The sequence below is a fragment of the Typopeltis vanoorti genome, chromosome 20 (assembly GCF_054136105.1).
Source record: "Typopeltis vanoorti isolate ZY-2024b chromosome 20, IOZ_Tvanoo_1.0, whole genome shotgun sequence".
In the NCBI taxonomy this organism is placed as follows: domain Eukaryota; kingdom Metazoa; phylum Arthropoda; class Arachnida; order Uropygi; family Thelyphonidae; genus Typopeltis; species Typopeltis vanoorti.
In genome coordinates, this window is record NC_143568.1 from 99,590,492 (window position 1) to 99,614,313 (window position 23,822).

At 38.7% G+C, this 23,822-nt stretch overlaps 1 protein-coding gene across 4 annotated transcripts in view; it reads left to right on the forward strand.

Moving 5' to 3' along the window:
- Positions 1–23,822, forward strand: part of LOC150095706 (DNA excision repair protein ERCC-6-like) — a 269,923-nt gene that overhangs the window by 5,526 nt on the left and 240,575 nt on the right. For all 4 annotated transcript variants that reach the window (XM_090409872.1, XM_090409870.1, XM_090409874.1 and 1 more), the window contains exon 2: positions 22,222–22,410. In XM_090409872.1, the coding sequence (XP_090265998.1) occupies positions 22,231–22,410 (180 nt within the window). In that variant the 5' untranslated portion in view covers positions 22,222–22,230. The remainder of the gene's footprint in view (positions 1–22,221; positions 22,411–23,822) is intronic.

Here is a 23,822-nt window from a genome sequence, read left to right on the forward strand (position 1 = left end):
AAATTTTCCAACAACTGGATTTTCTTCTCCAACCTTTGCATTCAAGTCGCCCATCACTATGAGTATCTCATTTGAGTTTACATATTCTATAGATTTTTGTAAGTTATTATAAAAATCTTCTATTTCTTCATCATTGTGAGGCATTGTAGGAGGCATAAACTTGGATAATTCTTCTTCTTCTTCTGCAGCTTCTCCCACTTAAGTGGGGTCACTGTTTGTAATGAGTCTCCTCCACACCTTCCTGTCTTGGGCTGTCACCACATCCAAGTTCTTCATCTTCAAGTCCTCTTCTACCAGCTCCCTCCATCTCTTCTTTGGCTGCCCACGCTTCCGCCTTCCTTGCACATCCATCTGCATGACCCTTCTTCCCACATATTCGTCCTCCCTCCTCATCACATGACCAAACCATCTCAACCTTGCCTCTTGTATTTTCTCTCCTAAGTTCGTGACTTTCACTGTTCCCCTGACATAGTCATTTCTCAAACGATCCTTTCTGGTCACACCGCCAATCCACCTAAGCATTCTCATCTCTGCTACTTCCATTCTCATCTCTGCTGATGTTATTTTTCCTCAGGGCCACAGTTTCTATAGCATATGTCATAGCTGGCCTCACTACTGTCCTATAAATTTTGCCTTTCAGATTGATCGGCACCCTCTTATCGCATAACACTCCAGCCATCTCCCTCCAGTTCCTCCAACCTGCTTGTATCCTGCATCCCACTTCCTTCTCAGCTCCTCCATCTTCTTCGACTGTTGAACCTAAGTATCTAAAGTCTCTCACCTTCTTGATGACATTTCCTTCCAGCTCCAGATCTGTCTCCTGGCCACCGCCCACTATGCAACACATATACTCTGTCTTATTTCTGCTCAGTCTCATACCTCTCTCTTCCAGCACTTTTCTCCATCTTTCCAGTTTAGTTCCTGCTTCTTCTCTTGAATCTGCACACAGCAAGATGTCATCTGCATACAGCATTGTCCAAGGCGCATCTTCTCTCACCTCCTCTGTTACTACCTCCATCACAATATTAAACAGAAACGCACTTAATGCCGACCCTTGATGCAAGCCAACTGTTACTTGAAACTTTCTGTCTGTCCCAGACAGGTCCGAACACTTGTCTTCACATTTCTGTACATTTCCTGCAACAACCTGACATATTTCTCCAGCACCTTCTTCTCCCTCAGACACCTCCAGATTTCTTGCCTTGGCACTCTATTGTATGTTTTCTCCAGATCAATAAATGCCAGATGTAGCTCCCTTTGTTTCTCTCGATACTTTTCCATCATCTGTTGTTGACCTACCAGGCATGAAGCGAAATTGTTCATTTGCAATCTCCACCTTCTTCCTCAATCTACCATCAAGAACCCTTTCTAGGATTTTCATTGCGTGGGACATCAACTTTATTCCTCTGTAATTTTTACAGTCTTGTGCCTCCCCTTTACCCTTGTAGATGGGGACAAGAGTACTCTCCCGACATTCCTTAGGTATATTTTCCTGTTGGCAAACTTTCATGAACAGGTCCCACAGCAGGTCAATTCCCTCTTCCCCCAGTGCCTTCCATGCCTCCACTGGAATTCTGTCATGGCCCACTGATTTTCCATTCCTCATCCTCTTCATGGCCTCCGTCACTTCCACTCTACTGATGTTCTGCACCATCCCCTCAGAAGACTGCCCATCTCTTCTGTGAGTCCTTGCATTTTCCTCATTCAAAAGTTCCTCAAAGTATATTTTCCATCTGTTTCTTATGTCCACATCCCTTCATAATACTCTTCCTTCAGCATCTTTGATCTGCATCACATGTAAGATGTCCTTTGCTGCTTTATTTCTACATTTCGCTAGTTGGTGAATTTTTCTCTGTCCTTCCTTTGTTTCTAATTGATCATACAGATCTTGATATGCCTTCGCCTGTGCCACAACTCTCTTGGCTTCTTGCTTTCTCTCTCTGTACACCTCTCTGTCCTCTTCCACTCTCGACTCATCCCACTTCTGCTTTGCCTTCCTTCCTCTTAGCTGTCAATGTCACTTGTACATCATTATTCCACCACCAACCCTCCTTCTGCTCTCTAATCTTTCCAGATGTCTCACCAAGCGCCTCAATTGGGATTACTTTTGCATTGTTTCCACCAATCTTGTACACTTTCCAGTCCATCCGAAATCCTCTCTAACACCCTCTCCCTAAAACGATTCCTCACACTCTCCTCTTTTAAGCGAAACCACTTAATTGTCTTCATCCCATGGCATCCAGAGGTTCTTACCTTCGATCTTATTTTAAAGTCTGCACACAGCAGTCGGTGTTGCTGTGCTACTTGATCTGTTGGAATTACTTTACAATTTGTCACAACCTTAAGATGTTTTCTTCTAGTCAAAATGTAGTCAATTTGCGAACTGTTGTTACCACTCCTAAATGTTATCAAATGTTCTTCCCTCTTGTAGAAAAACGAGTTCACAATTGCCAGATCAAACACTACTGCAAAGTCCACAACCCTCTCTCCTTCCTGGTTCATCATTACCACTCCATGGCCACCATGCACCCTTTCAGTCTCTATTCTGTCTTCTGATAATTATGATGTTAAAAGGCTTTGTGGATAATTTAATAAGTATTATTCTTTCGTTTATGGGCTACAGCCCCATTACACATTCAAAGATGTCTTTCTTAATCATGAAACCCACTCCATATTCATGCTTTTCTCCACCAGAATATACAAATGTAAATCCATCTTTCTCTAGTTTTCCCATGTTAGGCCATCTTGTTTCATTAATTCCCATCACATCAACTTTAATTCTTTTTATTTCCTGTATAAGGTTGTCAAAATTCCCTAATTTATATAATGTTCTCACGTTCCAAGTTCCAATTTTCAAGACTCTGTTTCTTGTTTTCAAACAAGGAATATCAGATTCCAACCTTCCTTTCGGATTTAAGTTGACATCATCATAGAATGCACTTGCAGCGCTCGTTTTAATCACAGTTTCAGTCTTCTTCCCTGTAACTATTTACAGCTTGGGATGTTGCAAAGGTTCCAACTTCCAAAGCATAGCTTGCAAAATATTTCCGTTTCTCCATGGTCGACTATAGGATAGAGGATAGTAATGTGGTAAGGCATCGATCTCTTCCACGTCTGCAATAGCCAGCTAACTTGGCTCACTCTGTCAGCCATTGATCTGTATTCAGAATCTTCCACCTGCCAGTTGTTTCGCATTGCCGTTGATATATGAATTCTTCCGCCCATGATGAAACAGCAGATGTCATTGCAGTCCTAACATCTCCCATGCTGGCCACATAACGTCTTTGGAGATGCACTTTATAGCTTTCTGCCAGCCCTTTGCTTAGTATCAACTTTTCCATGGCTTATTACGACACCATGTTTCCCGGGGGGTCCACGTGGTGGCATGATACTAAGACTTCCTGGGTATGGCCCTCTGGACTTCACTGAATATTGGCACTGCCATCTATATCAGTTCCATCAGGGTTTTTGACCGTGTCGTAGGTTGCCAGCCCACCATGGAAATCCATTCCAGGCTTGACTGTGCTCAACATGCTACAAGCATGACTGATGGTTAGTCAGCCAAGATCCTGGTAGGAGAACACAGCTAATTCCACCCATTTCCCTTCTTACCTTTTAATAATACAGTGGAACCTCGGTTGTTGTCGAACATAATTCATTTCTAAAGGCTCTTCGGAAACCGATTTGAAAACTGAAACAATTTTCCCATAAGAATTAATGTACAATGGATTAATCCATTTCCAAACCCAGATGATTGCTTATTTAAACCTTTATAACAATATTTCATGCATAAAATTGTATACAAAACAGTGAAATGCATAAAATCTTACACAAAAAGAATAAACACAATAAATATATAAAATATAGAAGAAAATTTAACTTCATTTTATCTGTATGTTGATGGTGAAGGTGGTGAGGAAGGGGAGTCCCCTTCTATAAAAACATCAGGTAACTGTCTTTGTGGAGTTTTTTTTTTTCTCTCTCTTTCTGTCTCTTGGCACCACTCGACTTTCCTTGAGACACACTGGGCCTCTGTCTCACTAGAAACCTGTCCAATAAAATTTGTTTTAGCCTGCGTTTTAAAATGTTTCTGAAGTGAGACATGGCATTGCCATTGAAAAGGTTTATGATGTGGTTTGGTATAGCTTTGTCAGGGTGATATCTTTACACAAAACTTTGCATCTTTCCCCCCCCATTTCGCACTCATTTTGTTGATCAAAGAATTAGGAACATCCTTCCTCTGTCTCTGAAGACATTTTCTCCACCACCGTCTTTTGCTGCTCCTTCTGAAGGTGTTCCAGTTCTTCCGTGGTGAGCTCATTCCTGTGGTCCTCCACATCATCATTGTCAACTTTCAAGCCCATGCTTTTGCCCAGAGACAAATATCATCGACAACAGCAACATTCTCAGCCTCAATGTTTCTGTCTGCTACATAGTCTGACCACAATTTTCTCCAGGCTGAGTTCATTGTCCTGTAAGTTACTTTCACCCAGGCTTTGTCAAGGATACTTAAGCAATGGAGGATGTTAAAGTGAATTCTGTGTCAGAGGTCACTTCAAAACACCTTGGAAACAATGCTTTGGTGTAGAGTTTAAAGTTCGAAATGACCTGCTGGTCCATGGGCTGGATTAGAGGAGTCATGCTAGGGGGCAGGAACTTCACTGTGATAAAATCAAACTCCTCCACCAACTCTTCCTCCAAGCCTGGAGGGTGAGCAAGAGCATTGTCCATCACAAGAAGGCATTTTATTGCAATTTTTTTTTCTTTTCTTGACTGTATTTTCTCACACTTGGGACAAAGACTTCATGGATCCACTCAATAAAAAATTGCCTGGTTACTCAAACCTTATTATTAGCCCTCCACATAACAGACAATTTACTTTTCATCACATTATTTTTCTTAAACATCCTCGGATTCTCAGAGTGGTACACAAGCAATGGCTTGACTTTGAAGTCCCCACTTGCCTTTCCACATCGCAAAAGAGTCAGCCTGTCCTTCATTGTCTTGTGTCCTGACAATGCTTTTTCCTCCTGAGTGATGTAGGTCCTCCTTGATAATTTTTTTCCAAAATAGGCCAGTTTCATCACAGTTGAACTTGTTGGGGAAGAAAACCCTCTGCCTTTACATAGTCACTAAATTCTTGCACATATTTCTCAGCAGCTTCTTGGTTCGAACTCACAGAATCCCCATGCCCAACTACACTATGTATGCCACTTCTCTTAAATTTCTCGAACCACCCTCTACTAGCTTTGAACACAATAGTTATCACCACTTGTACCAGAGTTTTTCTTTAACAGGTCATCATGTAATTGCCTTGCTTTTTCACAAATTACAGCCTCAGAAACACTATCACCAGCTAACTGTTTCTCGTTTATCCAAATCAGCAACAATTTTTCCACTTTTTCGATCATCTGTGATCTTTGTTTAGTACGAACGTTCACTCCTTTTGCAACATCAGCTCCCTTGATCGCCCTCTTTATTTTTGAGTATTGTACAGATTGTTGATTTCGGCATACCAAACTGCATAGCAACATTCGGGACACGAAGGCCATTTTCATATTTGAATAAGATTTCTTTTTTCACCTCTATTGTGGTTCTAACAACTTTTCTTTTTGCTTTGCTGCTTCACTATCCTTCTTCGGCCCCATGGTGGCTTATTTAATGCTAATTTATAAAAAAACAACAAAACGCAAAGAAAATCGAGAAAAGGCACTGCAAATTCGAGCAGGTGTCTGCACTGAGCAGAGGCTGTGGCGTAACAACGCTCTCCCACCGTATATCTCAGCCCATAGAGCTCGTGGTTGCTGGTTTGCCTGTTTGGGAACCAAGATTCTGTTCGGAAAATATGTTTGGGAACCAATTTGTTCAAGACTAGAGTCATTCGACAACCGAGGTTCCACCGTACACAGAATGTCAGATAAGTTTTTCGTCTTGGATTGACATTTACTAATAATAGGCTGTCTGTCAGAAATATATCATGCTCCTAATTTTCTCAGATCCTGAAAACTTGGCATCCTTTCCTGCTCAAGATACTACTTTATGCTTTTTTTCCATGTTCAACTACCAACTTTGTACAAATCTCAAATCCACCTAACTGTACTGATGGCTTATTAGAAACTTTAAATTCCTTGTACACTCCAGTAGTGGAGAACAGCTCAGCTAATTGATAAATTCTCTTGCACTCATTTCAGCCATATATTTTTTTTTAGTCTCACACATGAGAAATTGTAAGACATACAGCACATCAGCCATATGTGGGCAATTGGTCAAGTAGAAATAAGGAACCTGTTATGTTTTTTTTTTTTGAACAACTGAAAGTCCTTGCGGAAGACTGTTCCATAGCATATAGGTAGGAGATACGAGATATGAAAAAATCTGAGAAGTTAGTTTGTGTTTGGAAATGGACAGTGAGTGAATGTTTACCAGCAGTTGCTTATGTGTTTATGGATTTGGGAGAAAGTGGAGAAATGATAAATAATATTTTTTGGTTTACCGATCAAGTGTTGATCAGTTTTATTAACTGAACCAACTAGTTTCGCCACACTTATCTGTTGGCATCTTCAGGGCTTACATAGAGGTTTAAACAATCTCACAATTATGCATAACTGCAAACTGACAAGAATAACTGTAAAAAACTGACTAGAATAATTACAAATAAAATAGTAACGAACGTGAGTGAAACACGTATCGCATGTACAAGATCAGCTAGCTGTTGCTGAGGAACTTTCTGTAGTTTGTATTAAAGTTCATTTCTTCCGTTTTTAAGGTTCTGATTAGGGTTTTCCATATCTCTAGGAGTATTAGGCCTTGATTTCTGTTGAGGTTGACAGTAGAACGGGCGACTGTGGCTGCCTCTTTGAAAATTCTTGAATGGTAATCTTCCTCTATGTAAGGGGAACAGCTTTTGTCCCACTCGATGACATGGTTAGTTGTAGAGAAATGAGACGATAGGCCAGAAATGTCCTGTCTGTTGTTTTTGACATAGCCAATGTGCTCCTTTTTCCTGATTTCGAGGCTTCTCGAAGTCTGTCCGATGTAACTAGAGCCACATGAGCATGGAATATTATAAACTCCAGCATATTTGTAGAAAGGATGGTTGTCTTTTGGAGATCTTAGTAGTTTACTAATAGATTCTATTGGTTTGAATGTTACTCTTATTTTATGTTGTTTGAGGAGATTGGCGAGTTTGTTGGAGATGCCACTTACAAATGGAATTGCAATCGTTTTTATATATTGAATATCTTCTTGTTCTCTTTGTGGTGGTTCAGAGAAAAGGTTATTGACTTAGTCTTCTTGGTTATCCGTTCAAGTACAAATTGTTGGAAATAAATTTTAACTCATCTTGAAGGGTTTTGTTGTCCGTTGTGATGCGAATCGCTCTTTTCTTTAACATGTGTACAATGCTGAGTTTATGTGAGATGTGGTGGGAGGAGTTGAAATGTAGGAAGCGACCTGTATTGGTCGGTTTTCTGTACACCAATAGATTTATACTGCCGTCAATTTGTTTTTTGATTAAGATGTCTAAAAATGGTAGTTGTTTTTCTCTTTCAAGTTCCAGAGTGAATTTAATAGAATGATGGAAGGCATTGATCTTTTTGAGAAAATCATATATGTCATCTTTGTTATTGTTCCATACGATGAAGATATCGTCCACATATCTAAACCAAATTTTAGGTTTAGGAAAAATTTGCGATAAGATTTTGTTTTCTAAGTCTTCCATAAAGAGGTCAGCACATGAAGGTGAGAGTGGGCTCCCCATTGCCAAGCCTGTTAATTGTTGATAGATCTTATAGGCCTATCGTCTCATTTCTCTACAACTAACCATGTCATCGAGTGGGACAAAAGCTGTTCCCCTTACATAGAGGAAGATTACCATTCAAGAATTTTCAAAGAGGCAGCCACAGTCGCCCGTTCTACTGTCAACCTCAACAGAAATCAAGGCCTAATACTCCCAGAGATATTGAAAACCCTAATCAGAACCTTAAAAACGGAAGAAATGAACTTTAATACAAACTACAGAAAGTTCCTCAGCAACAGCTAGCCGATCTTGTACACGCGATATGTGTTTCACTCATGTTCGATACTATTTTATTTGTAATTATTCTAGTCAGTTTTTTACAGTTATTCTTGTCAGTTTGCAGTTACGCATAATTGTAAGATTGTTTAAACCTCTATGTAAGCCCTGAAGATGCCAACAGATAAGTGTGGCGAAGCTAGTTGGTTCAGTTAATAAAATTGATCAACACTTGATCGGTAAACCAAAAAATATTATTATTTACTAATTTATAATCAAGAAAATAACCTTCGTGATGGAGAAATGTTATTTGCCAAGAAGTGCCCATGAAAATACCTGGAATAGATGGCAGAAATGGTGCATCTGTAAGATAGTGGCTGGAGTGAGTTTGTAGGAGAAAGATCACCAATTACCAAATTGCTCTCATCAAGTATTTTTAGAGATTTTTTTGGTGTACCACCCCATATGCAAGAACAATATTCTAAAGTAGAGTGGATTTGTATGGTGCTAAGAGTTGTACAGTTGAGAAACAGTCTTGAGTGGAAAATCACACCTAGTTTTTTTGGATGCAGTGGAAGCTATGGCTATAATGTGCTTTATGCCAGGAGAGCTTGAGAGGTTTGAGTCAGTCCAAGAAAGATTTCTGATTTTATTTGAAAATCGGATTATTGTTGAAGGTGAGGAAAGGTAAAGTGCAGTCTTTCTTCTGTGAAATAAGCTAAGACTGTGTTTTGATGGCAGTGATTGACAAGGTTGTCTTCACCCACTGAATTATAGCAAGGAGTTGGGTGTTTAAGCCACTGATTATGGAAGATTTGGTAACTTGGGCTATATGGACATTGCAAGGTTTGCCAAATTAAAAAGTAGTATTAATACTTTTAATGGGACATATACACTTGACATTGTAGAGTAACTTTACAGCTTATACATGTAGCAAATGTTATGTAGAATTTTATTTCTTCCATGTAGCTTTGTAAGAAACCTTTTCAACTGGCCTGCCAATTCTTTTGTCATGGTGAATTTTTTCCTTTCTTCAGATTTCTCCACCAATACTAGAACACCATAGAGACTATATCCTTGTACATGCTCTTTCTTCTATTCATAAAGGGTCTATAACTAACCTCAAATCTTATCCATAGTTTTGCTGATGACAACCATAACATACTATCTTTTTATGAAGTAACTTTTAGGCTTGCACATTTAGCAAAAATTATATAGAATTTTCTTTAAAAACTCCAATATATGTTTGATGCTGTTGGCACACTCTCCCTCGATGAGTCTTTAGACTACCTGGAGGTGTCGCATAATAAAAATTAAATTTCTTATGCCACAAAGTAGTAAGCATTGCATTGTCCAGAATGATCAGATACCTTTTGAAGTTGAATGTTCATTGTACCACAAACAGAGGTCCAAAGCAGGAAAACCAGGAAAAAACAGGACCATACCATCACACCACCACCTTTGAATTTCATAGTTGGGGTTATGCATTCTGGTAAGAGACGTTCAATGGGCACCTGCCACATCCACACCTGTTCATCTGCTCAGTAGAGGGTAGTGTGATTTGTTGCTCCATAACACAGCTTTCCAAGCTTTCACATTCAAACACTACACATGCTGTTTGCACCACTGAAGACAATACAGCATGTTGGTTTGTGTAATGTGGGGCTTGCATATTGCAATCCTATCATGGAAACCCATGTTTTTTTGACCCTTGGTTCTGAATGTTTTTGTGTGCTGTTTGCACCACTGAAGACAATACAGCATGTTGGTTTGTGTAATGTGGGGCTTGCATATTGCAATCCTACCATGGAAACCCATGTTTTTTTGACCCTTGGTTCTGAATGTTTTTGTGTGGATTCATGTTCAGGTCACTGCCTGAAGCTCTGCATTCAGCATGTTGGCTGATGACCGACAGTTTTCACATATTATTCTTCGTAGCACCCACTGCAGGTAGCACTTGCAGTTGACTCCCTCCTCTTCCATCTCATTATGTATGGTCTCACTATTTGCTTAGCTGGGTTGGTCCAGTTTGTCAACAATTTGCCGAACAGATAAGCTTGAAACATGGCATCCCATCACAATGCCTCTTTCAAACTCCATCAGTTCTCTTCTCGCAGCCATTTTACCCGGACACAGTTGGACTGATTTAGGAGTACCACATTTCTCCAATTTATACCAGCTACAAACACACGACTCATTATATGGCATGATGCATCTTGTCCATGAGGGTGTATTGACTTCTTTCCAAGTAGTGTGTTTGCAATTTACATTTCTTCAGCCTCTTCCTATAACTAATCTTATCAAATTCTTGTAGATAGACATACGTTGGTTACTCAAACTATCAATTTTTAGAAATAACGTATGCTAGAATATCCATTATAAAAGACTTTAATTAATGCATTCCTGTATTTTGGCAATGTTACATTGTCATCATCAGGGATCACAAAAAAACAATGATATGTGCATGCAGGCACTAACACTGGGCAAATGAGGCTGCCAAATTTGTGCAAATATCAAATTTGGTGCATGAGACGCCCCAAATTTGGGAAGCTACATTTTAAGATCGTCAGCCCAATAGCTACCCAATTTAGCCCACTAGGAGGCACCTTCTAGGACTCTAGTTCTGACTTCTGTTGCCTTTCTTCAGTTTCATTTGCCTAGTGTTAGTGCCTGCATTCACGTATCAGTTTTTTTTCTGATCCTTGATGATGGCAATGTAACATTGCCAAAATATAGGTAAGTATTAATTAGTCTTTTATAATAAATATTCTAGTATACATTATTTCCTGAAAAATTAATAGTTAACCTTATCAAAGTTGCACGTAAAATTAGAAATGAGAATATCATATCAAGATAAGTAATGCTAAATGATGAATAGTAGACTTGAAGTTGCTAACGTGCTATCACAAGCAAAAACCTCCTGCTAGCAACTGCTCAACAAAGTTTTTTTAAGCACTTCTACATCTAAGAAATAACAACAACAAAAAAAAAAATAGTAATCCAACAGCAGACAAAGGCAATGCTACTGTTATTTTAAACCATACAGATTATATTAAAAAAAATAACCACCCTTCTAAAAGACTGATCCACCTACTGCCTTCAAAATTAATTATTAAAACACTTAAGGAATAGAACAACGTAGTTAAGGATATAAATTAAATTAAACTTTAATAAATATTTTCCGATATTTCAGCAACGTCACGTTGCCATTTTCTAAAGGAACTTACAAAAATGTTACATGCACGTAGGCACTACAACACAGAAACTGGGAATGAAGAGATGAAGCTATTGTTCTCCTAACAGTCCTGATGGTGCCCTCTAGCGGGCTAAGTATGTGTTCTTGGCCGTTGGGCTGAAGGTCTGCAGATGTAAATTCAGCCCAACGGCCAAGAACACCTACTTAGCCCGCTAGAGGGCACCATCAGGACTTTTAGGAGAACAACAGCTTCATCTCTTCATTCCCAGTTTCTGTGTTGTAGTGCCTACGTGCACGTAACTTTTTTGTAAGTTCCTTTAGAAAATGGCAACGTGACGTTGCCGAAATATCGGAAAATATCTATTAAAGTTTAATTTAATTTATATCCTTAACTACGTTGTTCTATTCCTTAAGTGTTTTAATAATGCATAACCAACATATAAGCCTGTCTACGAGATTCAAAATTATGATCATATCCAGACACAGATTACAACCATCCATAGACTACTAACAAAATGTTACTTTCTGGCCGGCACATATAATCAAAACCTTACAATTCCACCCTCCTCCCCCTTCTATTTATGGACTAACAAAAATCCATAAAGATGATGTACCTTTATGCCCAATTGTAGATGGTATAGACTCACCCACCTACAAATTAGCTAAACATTTAGCCGGCCCTGTTGGCAAGAGGTTATTGTATCTGCTCTCCAGCCGAAAGGCTGCGGGTTCGAATCCTTCCATGGGCACGGATGTTTGTGATTGTCTGCGAAAATACTAATGGTGATGATGGTGTTCAGTAGATGGCATTGGTGTAGATGATGAGGTTTGCTGTAGTTGGTGGAGACAGAGAGTTATAATCTTTCCTCGATATCTTTGGACTCCCTGGAGGTGTCACGTAATAATAATAATCTCTACTATTGGCAATATCTCGTCACATATCAATCAGCCTGTTTTAAATCCAGTATACAAGACCTCACTGACTTAATAGTCAGTTTTAATGTCTCATCCTTATTCACAAATGTCTCACTCAAAGACACTTTGGCACTTATCCAAGCAGAATTTCCTCCTGATATCTCATCCTTTTTTTCAGTTCATTCTGAACTCAGGCTATTTTGTTTGGCAAGGAAAATTCTACAAACAAATCGAGGGTGCAGCTATGGGCTCCCCTCTGGGCTAACTGTTTCATGGAGACAGTCGAAAAGAATATCCTAAATCCCCCCTTAAACCCACTATTTTGCTATGTTATGTGGATGATGATGTTTGCAATTTGGCCACATGGCCGGGACACCTTACACACTATCCTTTCCCATTTGAACAGCTAACATCCAAGGATACAATTCAATACAAAAAAAGAAAGTAAAAATAGGTTGCCCTTCCTAGACATCCTAATTACAAGACAACCAAATAGATCCCTGACCTTCACAGTCTACAGAAAACCCACCCACCCACACACACAGGTAAATACATCCATCAGCAGTCACATCCCCCCCCCCCCCTTCATCAATTTGGGACTATAAAAACTGGGCAGAATTAATTTGCTCAGATAACAGTGCACTCAGTGGCGTAGCTGGGGGGGTGGGTGATCCACCCTGGTCGGCACTTTGCGTTTAAGAAATCTTGCCATACTGTCTATAGAATAGCAACTGAGTGATGAAATAGATTTCTACAATGTCATTGACGATTTTGCTAACGGAAAAACAAGAAAAATAACATTTTAGAATGTTGGAATTAAAGGTTTTACTTCAAAAATAAAAGTGTTTTAATTTATTTCCCTTTATGTCGTTTTGACTTTTTGTAGTATTTTTGGTGTGCATTGAGAGGGGTGGCAAACTTAGGGACAGCTCTAGTTACACCAGAGTGCACTGGACACAGAGCTCACCCACATAAACACTTTTTTTTGGCCAATGGTTACACCAACCTCCAACTACAAAGAATTTTAACACCATGCACCCCCCCCTCCCCCATCCACAGATAGTCAGCCCTTTGACCAAGAACTCCCAACTGAAGCCAGTAGGTGGCATAAAAGAGATACAGTCTCCCGTATCTGTCTGGTTTCTTCATCTTTGTTACAGAAGTATGCATGTGTCTAATACAAGTGTATTTTTCCCTGATGATGCCAATTTGACTTTGGCAAAATATAGGATAGCAAGTAAATAAGTTTATTTATTAACCAATATGCTAATTTCTTGATAATGCCATTCTTCAAGTATCATGTTTTGATGAGATACATCTGGGCTATTCTGTATAAATGTGATTCATTTTCTTTCCTTTAGTGTCACACTGTGAGCAACATTCATTTTAGAAAAACTATGGGCTCTAATATTTCTAACAACCATGTTAGAAATAATTGTTTTAATTTCCCGACATTTCGACCTTCATATCACCTTCGGTCATCATCTTGAGTACACACATACATATATGTATACTCCAAATATTTCTATTTCTAACATTTTTGTTAGAAATAGAAATATTAAGTTGTCGAGTCCATAATTTTTCTAAAATTAAAAAAATGTGGTTTCTGGATTAGGAGATACTTTTTTCATGTGAATCTCATGAAGGACTGTTGTAGATTGAATATCATACATAGGTTAAGGATTGTATAATCTGGTAGCCATCCTCTACAGACTGCACTTTGTATTTTTTCATTTTAGTCCTCCAATAAACAGGTTTGTGGTCAGCATACCCTCTGGATGATTCTCAACATGGATGTGTGATGGGTGTATTAATTGCACATCAGTACACCCATGCACAAGTCTCAGTCTCTCACTCACCATCAAAGACGATTCATCAACTAGTGTTTTGTTATTGTAGTATTAACATACCAGTTAGATTAGTATATAAGTTTTATGTTTGATCCCACCAAGATGTCAAAGCACACGCTACAAAGATTGGTGCAAGAAAATCGTGATGATGTAAAGAAAGTTAAGCTGCAGGAAGTTTTAAGTTATTATGGCTAAATGAATTGGTTGAAACTGAAATAAATTTGAGAACTTATAAACGTAATGTAATATTATTCTTTTACAAAAATTGCTGTCCCCTCCCCCCAGGTTAGAGTTCTCCAGGCCAGCCCACTTGCTGATCTCTCTCTCTCTCTCTCCCTGGTTTTGTCTACAGATGGTTCAAGGGTTCAACTACACATACTGGCCACTGAATTCGAAACTTATTTAATACCACATTGGACAATCTTATCCCAAATTACAGCACACGTAAACACAACATGGGGTTCAGATCCAGGCTGTTCGGTAGCCAGGAAAGATGGTGGAAGTCACTGTTCCACTGCTGGACAATTCTTGTGTGATGGACAGTAGCATTGTTGTCTATGAAACAAATGTCAGCTGCTGGATAAAAAGTCAACATTGCAGGATAGACTTGATCGGCAACAATGTTCAGATATTCCTTGGAGTATATACCCAACCTTCTAGCAATATCAGGGGACCCATTTTGTATCAACAGAACATGTCCCACACCATGACACCTCCAGAACCTTGTTGTGTTTACAAGGCAAGTTGGGTTCATTGCTTTATGTACTGTCAAATTCTGTCTATCATGGGTACAGAACAAGGTTTGCTGGGACTCGTTGGGCCACATGACTTTTTTCCCCAGTGTTCAGTCGATGTTCCTGGCACCACTGTAGACAAACTTTCCAGTTCTTCACAGAAATATAGGTTTCTATATAAGCATGCGACTCAGAACTTATCCTCTTCAATTCCTTGTGCATAGTTCAGTGAGGTATGGGTCAGGAAGTCTTCATTAAATTTATTTATTTATTCTTATGGCAAAAGGAATACAAAACATCTACAGGTCAATGTCCAATCTGGAAAGCCAATCCAGGGCCTCATCAGTCACCTTGTGGATGACCTGAAGGCCACCACCATGAAATTGTTATCTTGGACAGTCGTTCACAATATGAGTAATGTGAATGACTGGGCCACAGGAGAACAATCACAATAAGGGTGGTCTAACAGCCTCCATTTATTTAGTAGGTAGCCACATCTGCCCTGGTTAGTTCTGATCCTGTTGATGGATGACCAAAACTTCCTAGTAAGAGTAAAACCAGGCTGTGGAGGCACAGGGATCTTCTACCAGGAAGCCATTTGTTGGAAGATTGTTGGACCAGTATTCTCTCCACATATCAGGTGTTGATGGTAGGGCAGCTGAAGAGAGTTCATCCATGGACGAGAAAGGCTTTCTAGATTTTAGGCGAAGACTAGGTGGATTTATGAGAGTCTGGCGCAGGGGCAGGAGTGAGTTGCTCGTAACTTTATTAAATTCTTTAATCGACGCTTGTCTTCTCAGTATGTTTGGTGGAGCAATGTTAGATAGGACAGGCAGCCAGGAGAGAGAGAGAGAGGTGCTTCTCACTGTCCCACTAATAGTGTGCATGGTGGAATTTAGCTGGGTGTCTATAATGTTAGTGTGTGCACCTCTTTCCCAGACAGGGGCACAGTATTCTGCTACAGAGAATGCAAGGTAGTGCAGATGACCTTAGGACAGTGATGGCAAACCTTTTTACTCCAGGTATGTCAAACAAACCTTTTTTTTTAAATATTGACGTTGTGGATGTGCCACTTGCATTATAAATTAAACTACATAATCATAGATGGTGACTTATACATATCATATTAGGCTATTTATTTAATAGGACATTGATATAAAATCTATGAATTCATATTATACAATTAATTTAATAAACTGAAATAATATGAATTCATAGATTTTATATCAATATCAAATTGTTGCTGAGTACACACTATAGTCCTTCTATAAAGCAACTTTCTAACATATGGTAGAAAGTTTCTTTATAGAAGGGCTATAGTGTGTACATTTTAATGCTACACAGGCAACGCTTAAAACCTTGCTCAATCTATTTCTCCCTTTCGATTTGATATTATTTAAGGCAAAAAACAGAGTTTCACAAGAGTACGTAGAAGCGAAAATTGTTAGAAGAGCTTTAGCCAAGATTTTAAGAGCATGAAAGTTTTTGGGAAGGCTATTCCACACGCTTAGAATTTCACAGTCTGAATTTTTACACGCGGTATCATGCAGACATTCCTGCTCAAGTTCTTCTAATTCATTTCTAAGAGCAATAAACTTTCTTTTCCAGATAGGATTACACTGGAAGTCGGCTAGCATTTCTAGATCTTTTAAATCCAACCACTCAAAGTCATCTAATTTAAGATACATGAATTCTGTTTCATCAGTATGCTTTATGAATTGGATTGTTTGTTCCAACATTCGAAATTGCTTAAATCTAGAAGAAAACTGCTCAGTTACTGACTTTAGAACTTCAGTAAATTGGTTGATATGTTGTTCACGATTTTTGGGGCTGGTTTCATTAAAACAATTTTTCACTTTTGGGAAATATTTAAAATTGTTACTTTCTAAATCATGCTGAAATATTTTGAGTTTATTCTCAAAGCTCTTGATTGTGACAAACATAACATCGACAGATTTTCTGAAACCTTGCAATTGTATATTAAGTTCATTCAGGTGCAGCGAAAAATCTGTGAAAAACATCAGCTTACTGAGCCAAGCAGAATCGTTCAACTGGGAAAATTCGTGCTCCATGCCCTTCGTATTTAAATGTAATTTCATTTCATTTAAACATTCAACAAACTGTTCAAGTACTTGGCCGCGACTCAGCCATCGAATATTATTGTACATTAATATTAATAGACCATTGTACACTGATTCAACTTCGCTTAAAAGTCAATTAAATTCTTGTTTGTTTAAAGCCCTGGCAGCAATAAAATTAGTTACCTTTGTCACAATTCTCATCACATCATCCAAATCCTTTAAGCCTGATTTCGCACACAGTGTCTCCTGATGTATAATACAGTGGAAACAAACCAGTTGATGACCAACATGTTCTGTAAATTCTTTGATAAAACCAACATTACGGCCAACCATATTAGGTGCGCCATCAGTTGTAATCGAAAATATTTTCGATAAATCTATCCGTTTCTCACAGAACACTTTAACAACAGTCGCATATGTCTTTACCTGTCATGTTTTGAGGTAAATTTTTTAACTTTACCAATTCCTCGTGCTTAGAATCACCATGAACATACTTTGCAATAATAGCCAATCGAGCTGATGACGTAATATCTGTAGTTTCGTCGAGACAAATGGAAAAACAATGGCCGAGTTCAAGTCTTGTTGTATTTGATTTTCTATACTAGCATTCATTGATACAACTCTGTGTTTAATAGTATTCCTAATTAATGGTAACTCTTTCGTGCGCTTTACAATAGCTTCCTTATTATGAATGTCCTCAAATAAAAATGGTGCACACCTTACGAAAGCTTCTTTAATATAATCACCAACACTAAGTGGTTTCCCATGTTCAACAATAGTATGTGAAATACTGTAACTTGTGGCTACTAAATTTGAAGGTCCTGAAACAAATTTAATTAAAATGGTTGGTGGGGTAGCAGTGTTCACTTTACTTGGCCAGTTTGCCTGTTTTGAGGGATGACAAGATTGTGATTCTGCCAGTTTTAGGTGTTGCGATATGTATTCATAGTGCCTCCGTAGCGCAATTGAAAGAACGATGGTACATTGCGCCCTTCGATTGGAATAGGCCTAAGTTCGATTCTCGTCGTGACAGGAGGAATCTTTATCTGGACGATTTTCGAAGGCGAGTTAGCCGATCTCATACGGAGGTGGCAGGGTTTTTTTCTCCTGGAAACTCAAGTTTTTCATCCCGCATACAGACAAATCAGCCCTTCAGAACACATGCAATTTACAGACAAAAAACACTGGTTGTGGTGCTGGAGGTGGGTGGTGGATGGCATTGATTGAGATAATTCATAGTAGAGGTTCGGTGTAGTGGTTGAGACAGTTGTAGGTGTCCTCCCGCGATGAGTCTTCGGACTCCTTGGAGGTGTCAGGAATAATAATAATAATATTCTTTCTTCAAAAGTTTTTTCTAGGAGCCATTTGTGCTTAGTTTCAAAATGTCTTCTTACATTCCAAATTCTACTCACAGATAGCTCGCCATGCAATTTACAGAGAACCTTATCGCCTCTATCAATAACACCATATTGTTCAGTCCAGGCATCTTGGAAATTTCTTCCACTTCCTTTCTGTGATAATTTTAGTTTTTTATTAGTGCTAGCTGCCATTGCAAAAGGGTTCACAAATTAAAAAAGAGCACAATTATATACAACGGTAATTAAGCAGTAATAATTAATAAGAACTAACAATTACTGGAAATGAATTATACACCAGCAACTCAAATTACTTAAGTGTCAAACCATGCGAGACTACCACTGCTTCTTCTTTCAGCAGGGTTGCCAGATTTATTACCAGTACGTTCGTAGAAACCTTGTTACGTTTTACTCTATGATGCTACTAAATAGCAGCTATTTAGTAGGTTTTGTTGCAACGTCATCGTAAGTTGTTACTATTTGCATTATTTAACAAAATTCACTGAATTTATTGCAACTATAAAAATGTTTTCATTATTTACTCAGATAAATTCAATATTTAATGCTGCGAATTATATTTTCTGTTAAAGTGGTTTTAAATATGTTTAGAACTTGTATTACTCAGTCGAGAGACTTGGAATGCATGCATGAACGAATATCACACAGACATCAAATGAAAACTTTAAGTTTATAATATATAAAGCACATATTTATAAGTTTGTATCGTATAATATTGATAATAATGTTTATAAGTTTTTATAATATCATATGACTATGCAGAAATTATAATGATTAAGAAAGAAAATATAAACTTAAAACGCTCGTTGTTTATAGACTTGTTACAAAATAAAGTAGAAATAAGCTAACTGCAAAATAAAATAGAAATAGGCTAACTATAAAATATAATTCTTTCAAAGAACCCAAACCTACCTTCGCCTTAACTGAGACCGATCTTAGACGATTTATCGCAATTTCTTCATCAGAATACCAATATTTTTCAACATCCAAGGTGTGTCACCTGAAACCCTCAAGTGTGTCAGTGCTGACACGCATGTCATAGGTTCGCCATCACTGCCTTAGGACTTCTGCACCACAACCCTAGATTGTTCCAGCAAGCCTGGAAATGATATTGTTTCTCGTTTTAATTTTGTTGGACAGGTTGGTGATGTGCCTTTTATAGATTAAGCTTCTGTCCAGGCTCACACCAAGGTATTTTGGGTGAGGCTCGTGTTCTTCTATATTTCTACAGAAAGAAAGGTTGAGGTGTCAATTTGCCTCTGCATTGTTCAGGTGAAATACTGTGGACACAGTTTTTGTTGGATTTGACTTCAAGTACCACTGCTTGAAGTACTCTTCCAGGATGTTCAGGTCTGTGTTCAAGGTTGATTTCAGGTTGGCAAAGGAGGTAGATTGATGTAGGATTGTTAGATCATCGGCATACATATACTTGCTTGAGCTGGTATGTGGTAAGTCATACATGTAGATTTTTAAAGAGAAAAGTGGGGGCTAACACAGAGCCCTGTGGAAGACTCTTGTGAAGGAATCTGGGCCTGCTCTTTTTTTTTTTTTTCCACCTATATGGACCCGGATCTTTCTGTTGGAGAGAGTGGATTCAAAATGTTGGAAAATTTTTTTGCAGCTTATAATATTTCCTAACTTTAAGAGGAGGCCCCTGATCCAGACTGTATCATAAGCTGATGTTAGGTCAGAGAAAGTGGCTCTGGATTTAAGTTTCTTCTGGAAGCCTGCATCAATCTGTGTTGTCAAGGCCAGGACCTGGTCACAACAACTTCTTCCCGGCCAGAAGCCAGTTTGCTCAGTCGGGGAGTGCTCTTTCGCCGAGTGGTGTGAAATTCTTTTAAGGAGAATTCTTTCAAAGAGCTTAATTGTGGAGCAAAGCAAGGAGATAGGCTGTAGATTTTTGACATCATTTGGATCTTTCCTTGGTTTGGGCACGGAAATTATTTTGGCTTCCTGCAACAGATCTGGTAGTTTCTCAGTCATTATAATTTTTGAGAAAAGGGCAGCCAGCCAGCCATATTTGAGCTCATTGACCGAGATGTTTTAGAAACTCAGGGAGGATACCACCCACTCCTGTAGCCTTGCCATTCTAGGTGAGTTTTAAGGCTTCCTGTACCTCTTCCCGAGATACTGGGTGTACAAGTTCAGGAAGCTCGGGGCCGGTCTTCAGGATTTGTCTGATGGAAGGTTGCACAGTAATTTTCCTGATAGAGCTGGGACATATCTTGGAGGTTTTCAGTAAACGATTAGCCATTTGATCATGAGTTATCTCTGTTGTTTTGTGTGATGTTGATTCTGCCCCACCTAATTTTCTCAGAAATGACCAGCTTTTCTGTCTAGATGTGGTGAAATCATGTTCATGGATGGTGATCCATCTTTCCTTTCTGTTTTTATCCAGTGTTGCTGAGCCCCTTAGCAACAGTTGGGTCTTCAGTCTCTTTATATTTGGCTAAAAGTTCATCAGTTTTCCTACTCCAACATGGGATGTATTGTTTTCTGTAGCTTCTAGGAATAGAGGCTTTGGCTGCAGTTTTGATTAGTTTAACAAATCTGGGATAGCAGTTAGGAGTGGATGGAATTGCTGTAATGGTTCACTTGATTTGTTTCTCAAATGCATTCCAGTTGGATCTGTGAAAATTCCATCTAGCGTTTGGCGTTTCTTTGATGACTGGGATTGATGTGCCTATTTCTATTAGAGCAGGGCAATGCTGACTATTAGGGAATCTGTTGAGGATAGTTCTTGTTGGTGGCAGATGATGGTCTTCAGAGTCTTTAGAAACTATGCACAGATCTGGGGTGTAGGTTCTGTTCCAGCTTGCTGAGTGGAGAGTGCCTTCCTGCTTGGCATCTAAACCAAATACATGTTATGTGTATCCATCCAGTTAACAAGATTATTGCCGTCCCAGTTGTTAGAGGAATAGCCCCACATGGTGTAATGAGAGTTGAAGTCATCAACATACATGGCAGGGTGAGGTGGTGGCCGGTCCATCTGATCAGGCCAGGATTGCGATGGAGGTTTGTAGACATTGAAGATGGTGGTATTATGAACTTTAATACCTATGGAGTATACTGCATCAGGTACACATTGGGTTAAGTCCTTGAGGCCAGGCCAGATGTAGGTTGCCAGGCCATTCTTGGGATGGCAGCTATAAGACACGAGAATTAGGCCTGGGATCTTTAGTCTATAGTTCAGTGAGATATTGGTCAGGAAGAGTCTTCATTAAATGCTTCGTCAATTGCTGCACATGGGGAAATTCAAGTTCATGCAAGCCTTCTCAGATGATGACAATCTCGTTTCTGACTGACTCTCTTAGGACCACAGTTATGCCTCTTAGACAAGCAATGTGGATTATTTTTCCACTGAATAAACATCTGGGATATCTCACCTTTTGAGAAACCAATGCTATTTTCAAATTGTGGCTGCAGACAGGCATCCACAATAAGCCCTTTATTGATTTCCAAATGATCCCTTGTTTTTCCCAGTTGTGATCAGCATTATTGACGATTACTGACCAGCAGTATTCTTAAATGATTGCATAGAACATGTGATGCATGTGACCAATATTTTGCATATACGCTGCATAAGTGTTGTTTACGTACATCTGCATAAATGTTTCTAATTCAGTGGTCAGTATGTGTACAAAGGAAAAATTACAAAGGTAATACATATTGATGTATGTTAGACATTGTGTATGTACTCCTTAAATGGAAAAGAGTGCAGTTCAAAAATACAAAACATTCAATTTTGTATGCCTGCCACTACCATAGCATTTCATTGTTCATCAAATGAATAATAATCTGTTCAACAACAGTTATGTTGAATGTTTACTATTTATTATGGTCTAATTAAAAAAAAAAATTTTAACTTAGAAGGAACTTTGTTTTTTTACCTTCTACTTTAAGGAATGCAAATTATGCAAGAGGTCATTTCATGAATTTTAATTTCATTAAGATTGTAATTTTTTTATCTTCTTATTTTAATTTAGTAATGGAGTTTAGCCACTTGTTCAATAATTAATAAATGATTATTACTTAAAAATATTTTTCCAAAATAGAGTTCTGTCATGTCGTCTAGTGATGCTGATGAATTAAGTTCAGAGCAAAGGTCTAAATTTATTTTTCTGCAAAAAAAGGGAAAAGAATTAGCAAAAGAAGGAAATTTGAAAGAAGCATTAGAATTATTAAAAGAAGCTTTGAATATATGCCATACAGAAAAGTTGCAAACAAGAATACAGAAACTTCAGGTATATTCATCTTAAATATTTAAACAGAATTTTTTTTGCAAATGTAAGTTTTTGTGGGAAGTTTTCAGTATTGAGACCACATTATTATTATTATTATTATTATGGGCAACTCCAAGGAGTCCTTAGACTCATCGATGGAGGCCCTAAACATCATGTCAAGAACTATTCATCATTTGCGCAGTATCTATCATACTTTGCTTTGAACTCATTCGTGGTCATGGCACCCACAACAGACTCCAGCAACCTATTCCTCTCATTTACCACTTGCCAAGCAAAAAACTTAGTTCTGACACTCTTACTAACTACACTCTTACTCAGTTTCCATGAATGGCCCCTAGTTCTCCCACCACCACACCTCTTCTGAAAAATTTCCTCTGAATTAATCTTGTAAAAAGCCCTCAGTAATTTGAATGTCGTAATCATATCACTCCCTTTTCTGCCTATCAACCAGTTTTTGTAACCCATAAATCTTCAACCTGTTTTGATAAGGTTCATTCCGTAGACCTGCTACCATCTTGGTCACTCGCCTCTGGATTCTCTTCACTTCCTCCCCATCACCAAGAACCCCTGGCGCCCGGATCTGCAAGCAGTAGTCAAGGTGGGGCCTTATGAAGGCTGGTTAAAGAGGAACAATAACCTGCTTGTCTGCTCGTTCAAGTATCATTCAGTAACCAAGTGATCTGATGAGCTGCTTTAACCACTTTTGCTATGTACCCCCCCCCCCCCCATTTTGAAATTTGAATTGTAAACAAATCCACTAACACTCTCAAGTCTCTGGCTTCGTCAATTTCCTGGAGTATAGCTCCACCAATGTAGTATACTGCTGAAAATCTTTTCATTCCAAAATGTATAACCTTACACTTTGCCACATTAAACTGACATCCATTCTTCTTTACCCAGTCTGCCAATCTATCCAAATCATCCTACAAAATTTTGACATCATCTGTATTAACTATTGCTCTACCAGCTTTGTATCATCAGCAAATAATTGATGATGCAAATCCTTCAGAAAAGGATTCTCTCAGATCCTTTTCTATGTTGTTAATGAACATATCAAGCAGTAGCGGCACACCACTAGTCACAGGACTTCTTTTAGACTCTACTCTGTGATATTCTTCCACCAACCACCCTCCTATCCATCCCCATGTGCTGTAGTTTACTGATTAGAATTCCATGTGGTATCCTGTCAAAGGCCTTTGCCAAGTCCAGCAATATGACTGTAAACCCATTACCTTTATCCAACTCAGCTGTCACTGTATTATAAAATGTGAGCAAGTTACTGAGGCATAATTTACCTTTCACAAAACCATGCCCCCCCCCCATACAGTATACCATTTCTGTCTACCATTCCTGTATTTTGCTCTTGACTAACTTCTCTAATACTTTGACAACAACTCCTGATATGCTGATCA